This window comes from Oncorhynchus masou, unplaced genomic scaffold, assembly GCF_036934945.1.
Source record: "Oncorhynchus masou masou isolate Uvic2021 unplaced genomic scaffold, UVic_Omas_1.1 unplaced_scaffold_624, whole genome shotgun sequence".
Taxonomy (NCBI): domain Eukaryota; kingdom Metazoa; phylum Chordata; class Actinopteri; order Salmoniformes; family Salmonidae; genus Oncorhynchus; species Oncorhynchus masou.
Genome location: NW_027012671.1, coordinates 34751 through 40000, shown reverse-complemented (window position 1 = coordinate 40000; position 5250 = coordinate 34751). Strand labels below are relative to the sequence as shown.

The 5250-nt window shown below is 46.6% G+C and overlaps 1 protein-coding gene across 1 annotated transcript in view; it reads left to right on the top strand.

Annotated features, from left to right (window-relative positions):
* LOC135536475 (ras-related protein Rab-33B-like) overlaps nucleotides 1-5050 on the top strand; it is a 9404-nt gene extending 4354 nt beyond the window's left edge. Inside the window, exon 3 of the mRNA XM_064962814.1 lies at nucleotides 1916-5050. Within this exon, the coding sequence (XP_064818886.1) occupies nucleotides 1916-2324 (409 nt within the window). The 3' untranslated portion in view covers nucleotides 2325-5050. The remainder of the gene's footprint in view (nucleotides 1-1915) is intronic.
* Nucleotides 5051-5250: the final 200 nt, after the last annotated feature.

Below are 5250 nucleotides of genomic sequence, written 5' to 3'. Positions count from 1 at the left end.
ATAAAGGAGTGTAGACGGTACTCACTGGGACAGGAGATAACCAGGTTAGTTATATCGACACAACCTGGATAGAGGGGTTTAGACGGTACTCACAGGGACAGGAGATAACCAGGTTAGTTATATACACACACAACCTGGATAGAGGGGTGTAGACGGTACTCACCGGGACAGGAGATAACCAGGTTAGTTATATAGACACAACCTGGATAGAGGGGTGTAGACGGTACTCACAGGGACAGGAGATAACCAGGTTAGTTATATAGACACACAACCTGGATAGAGGAGTGTAGAAGGTACTCACTGGGACAGGAGATAACCAGGTTAGTTATATACACACACAACCTGGATAGAGTAGTGTAGACGGTACTCACTGGGACAGGAGATAACCAGGTTAGTTATATACACACAACCTGGATAGAGGGGTGTAGACGGTACTCACTGGGACAGGAGATAACCAGGTTAGTTATTCACATACACAACCTGGATAGAAGAGTGTAGAAGGTACTCACTGGGACAGGAGATAACCAGGTTAGTTATATACACACACAACCTGGATAGAGGGGTGTAGACGGTACTCACTGGGACAGGAGATAACCAGGTTAGTTATATACACACAACCTGGATAGAGGGGTGTAGACGGTACTCACTGGGACAGGAGATAACCAGGTTAGTTATATACACACACAACCTGGATAGAGGGGTGTAGACGGTACTCACTGGGACAGGAGATAACCAGGTTAGTTATATACACACAACCTGGATAGAGGGGTGTAGACGGTACTCACCGGGACAGGAGATAACCAGGTTAGTTATATACACACAACCTGGATAGAGGAGTGTAGACGGTACTCACTGGGACAGGAGATAACCAGGTTGGTTATATACACACAACCTGGATAGAGGGGTGTAGACGGTACTCACTGGGACAGGAGATAACCAGGTTAGTTATATAGACACAACCTGGATAGAGGGGTGTAGACGGTACTCACAGGGACAGGAGATAACCAGGTTAGTTATATAGACACAACCTGGATAGAGGGGTGTAGACGGTACTCACAGGGACAGGAGATAACCAGGTTAGTTATATACACACACAACCTGGATAGAGTAGTGTAGACGGTACTCACTGGGACAGGAGATAACCAGGTTAGTTATATACACACAACCTGGATAGAGGGGTGTAGACGGTACTCACCGGGACAGGAGATAACCAGGTTAGTTATATACACACAACCTGGATAGAGGAGTGTAGACGGTACTCACTGGGACAGGAGATAACCAGGTTAGTTATATACACACACAACCTGGATAGAGGGGTGTAGACGGTACTCACAGGGACAGGAGATAACCAGGTTAGTTATATAGACACAACCTGGATAGAGGGGTGTAGACGGTACTCACTGGGACAGGAGATAACCAGGTTAGTTATATACACACAACCTGGATAGAAGAGTGTAGACGGGACTCACAGGGACAGGAGATAACCAGGTTAGTTATATACACACACAACCTGGATAGAGGGGTGTAGACAGTACTCACTGGGACAGGAGATAACCAGGTTAGTTATATATACACACAACCTGGATAGAGGGGTGTAGACAGTACTCACTGGGACAGAAGATAACCAGGTTAGTCAGTCATATTAGAAGCCAATTCCATTTGTCATTTTTTGTTAAATGGCCCCGTTTACACCTGATCAGTTCCACGTGGAGGCCCAGAGGAACTCGCTCTATCTCCAGGATCAGATTCAGAAACGCTGCATCGTGTCAGCATTGGGCAGCTGTGTTACACAACACCTCAACCAACACACAATAACAACACACAGAAAACACCTCGTTTTGAATACTCTGTAGTGGCCAACATTGCCTTTTCGGTTGTAACGTTTTAAACTCTCCATACGTCTCCCCCTCTGCAGGTTCCTCGTGGGCAATAAGAGCGACCTCCGTGACACCTGCAGCTGTGACCCCCGCTCCATCAAGGTGGAAGATCAGGTGACACGGGATCAGGCCCAGAAGTTTGCAGTTGCCCACGGGATGATTATGTTTGAAACGTCTGCTAAAAGCCTCCCTGGAGGAGGAGGAGGAGGAGGAGGAGGAGAACCAGGAGGAGGAGGAGGAGGACCAGGAGGGGGGCATCAGGACAGCGTGGAGGATGTGTTCATGGCCCTGGCCTCCAGGCTGAAGAGACAGACCAGACCACCTCCCCCGGTTCTCAACAACACAGGAGTGTCTGGCTCCTATTGTGGGTCCTCTACAGGGACATCTTCTTTCAGACTGCCAGCCAAGAAGAGCCCTCAGAAAGACTTCTGGACATGCACCTGTTGAGAGAGGCAGGGTGAGGAGAGGGATGGAACATGGGGTGGGGGGAGGGGGAACAGGGGAATTTAGGGTGCCCACCAAGAACTTAGAGAAAGACTTCTGGACATATAAGGAAGGGAGAGGGGGAAGTCCTCTCTGATCAAGCATCTATATCAGTGGAGGCTGGTGAGGGGAGGACGGCTCATAATAATGGCTCTATTGCCTTCTATAGCCTGCTCTCAGATCTGTTGTCTCCTCCTTCTATAGCCTGCTCTCAGATCTGTTGTCTCCTTCTATAGCCTGCTCTCAGATCTGTTGTCTCCTCCTTCTATAGCCTGCTCTCAGATCTGTTGTCTCCTCCTTCTATAGCCTGCTCTCAGATCTGTTGTCTCCTCCTTCTATAGCCTGCTCTCAGATCTGTTGTCTCCTTCTATAGCCTGCTCTCAGATCTGTTGTCTCCTCCTTCTATAGCCTGCTCTCAGATCTGTTGTCTCCTTCTATAGCCTGCTCTCAGATCTGTTGTCTCCTCCTTCTATAGCCTGCTCTCAGATCTGTTGTCTCCTCCTATAGCCTGCTCTCAGATCTGTTGTCTCCTCCTATAGCCTGCTCTCAGATCTGTTGTCTCCTTCTATAGCCTGCTCTCAGATCTGTTGTCTCCTCCTTCTATAGCCTGCTCTCAGATCTGTTGTCTCCTCCTTCTATAGCCTGCTCTCAGATCTGTTGTCTCCTCCTTCTATAGCCTGCTCTCAGATCTGTTGTCTCCTTCTATAGCCTGCTCTCAGATCTGTTGTCTCCTTCTATAGCCTGCTCTCAGATCTGTTGTCTCCTCCTTCTATAGCCTGCTCTCAGATCTGTTGTCTCCTCCTTCTATAGCCTGCTCTCAGATCTGTTGTCTCCTCCTTCTATAGCCTGCTCTCAGATCTGTTGTCTCCTCCTTCTATAGCCTGCTCTCAGATCTGTTGTCTCCTCCTTCTATAGCCTGCTCTCAGATCTGTTGTCTCCTCCTTCTATAGCCTGCTCTCAGATCTGTTGTCTCCTCCTTCTATAGCCTGCTCTCAGATCTGTTGTCTCCTCCTTCTATAGCCTGCTCTCAGATCTGTTGTCTCCTCCTTCTATAGCCTGCTCTCAGATCTGTTGTCTCCTCCTTCTATAGCCTGCTCTCAGATCTGTTGTCTCCTCCTTCTATAGCCTGCTCTCAGATCTGTTGTCTCCTCCTTCTATAGCCTGCTCTCAGATCTGTTGTCTCCTCCTTCTATAGCCTGCTCTCAGATCTGTTGTCTCCTCCTTCTATAGCCTGCTCTCAGATCTGTTGTCTCCTCCTTCTATAGCCTGCTCTCAGATCTGTTGTCTCCTCCTTCTATAGCCTGCTCTCAGATCTGTTGTCTCCTCCTTCTATAGCCTGCTCTCAGATCTGTTGTCTCCTCCTTCTATAGCCTGCTCTCAGATCTGTTGTCTCCTCCTTCTATAGCCTGCTCTCAGATCTGTTGTCTCCTCCTTCTATAGCCTGCTCTCAGATCTGTTGTCTCCTTCTATAGCCTGCTCTCAGATCTGTTGTCTCCTTCTATAGCCTGCTCTCAGATCTGTTGTCTCCTCCTTCTATAGCCTGCTCTCAGATCTGTTGTCTCCTCCTTCTATAGCCTGCTCTCAGATCTGTTGTCTCCTCCTTCTATAGCCTGCTCTCAGATCTGTTGTCTCCTTCTATAGCCTGCTCTCAGATCTGTTGTCTCCTCCTTCTATAGCCTGCTCTCAGATCTGGTGTCTCCTCCTTCTATAGCCTGCTCTCAGATCTGTTGTCTCCTCCTTCTATAGCCTGCTCTCAGATCTGTTGTCTCCTCCTTCTATAGCCTGCTCTCAGATCTGTTGTCTCCTCCTTCTATAGCCTGCTCTCAGATCTGTTGTCTCCTCCTTCTATAGCCTGCTCTCAGATCTGTTGTGTAAGACTGGTGCCCAGGATAAAGCATTAACCAAAGGGTCGTTCTACTAATTCGGTGCCTTTTAAAAACGTTTGACTTCATTTTAACATTCTGTCATAAAGAGGACATGTTGAACTTCATTAAGTTTCCCCATCTCAACAGGTTAAAGACGAAAATTACTCTAGCAAGTGCCAAATAATGTAACGGGGTTGACCGTAACGGGGTTGACCGTAACGGGGTTGACGATGTCCTCTTAAATCAGCCATGAATCCCCTTGTGACAGGGGGAATGGAAGCTTGTTACTGTATGTGCAACAGGCTTCCCAAAACATTTTTAATTGTTAAAACATTTTTAGACTGTCTGTTGGTAACAGGATGGACTTGTTACGCTCGACCTGCTCAGTTTTACTCCACAAAACAGCAGAACATGGCCAGAAAGAATAGAACCAGCTCACCTGTTTTGACATTATGATTTGAATACTAGATCAATACTAATACTAATGTTTCTTTGGGAAGAAAAATTTAAAATGGGAATATTTTCACCATATTAAAATGAGAGTTCAATTCACTTAACAGGGTTGACCTTAAAACAGAGGGACTGAATCACTAATCACAATAAAATAACTAGGGATTTCCAATGATGGTGAAATGTTGGGATGAAGGGGGTCAAATCTTCTTAGAAGTCAGAGAGGGTGCACAGAGGGACATTTCAAAATGCCGAAGTCTATCCCCATTAAATCATATTTATTGAATTCTCCATGTGGTCTATATTAAATGGCACTAAATGTAATAGAACAGGCTTTTTTTTTATTCAATATTGGTGCTCAATTTATCCCTAAAATAGCAAAAGGCCCTCATTTTGTGGAATGACCCAAAAACAGTGGAGGCTCTTGGATACACTCCCCTGGAAGTACTGCGTAATGTAACTGTCTGAATCTTGTGCAGTGGGACGTCTTTTATGTGTCTCGATCTGTCCGTCTCTGCGTTGTGGTCATTGTATAGCAGGAAAGATATTACTGTACATTTCCATTCATGATGTGT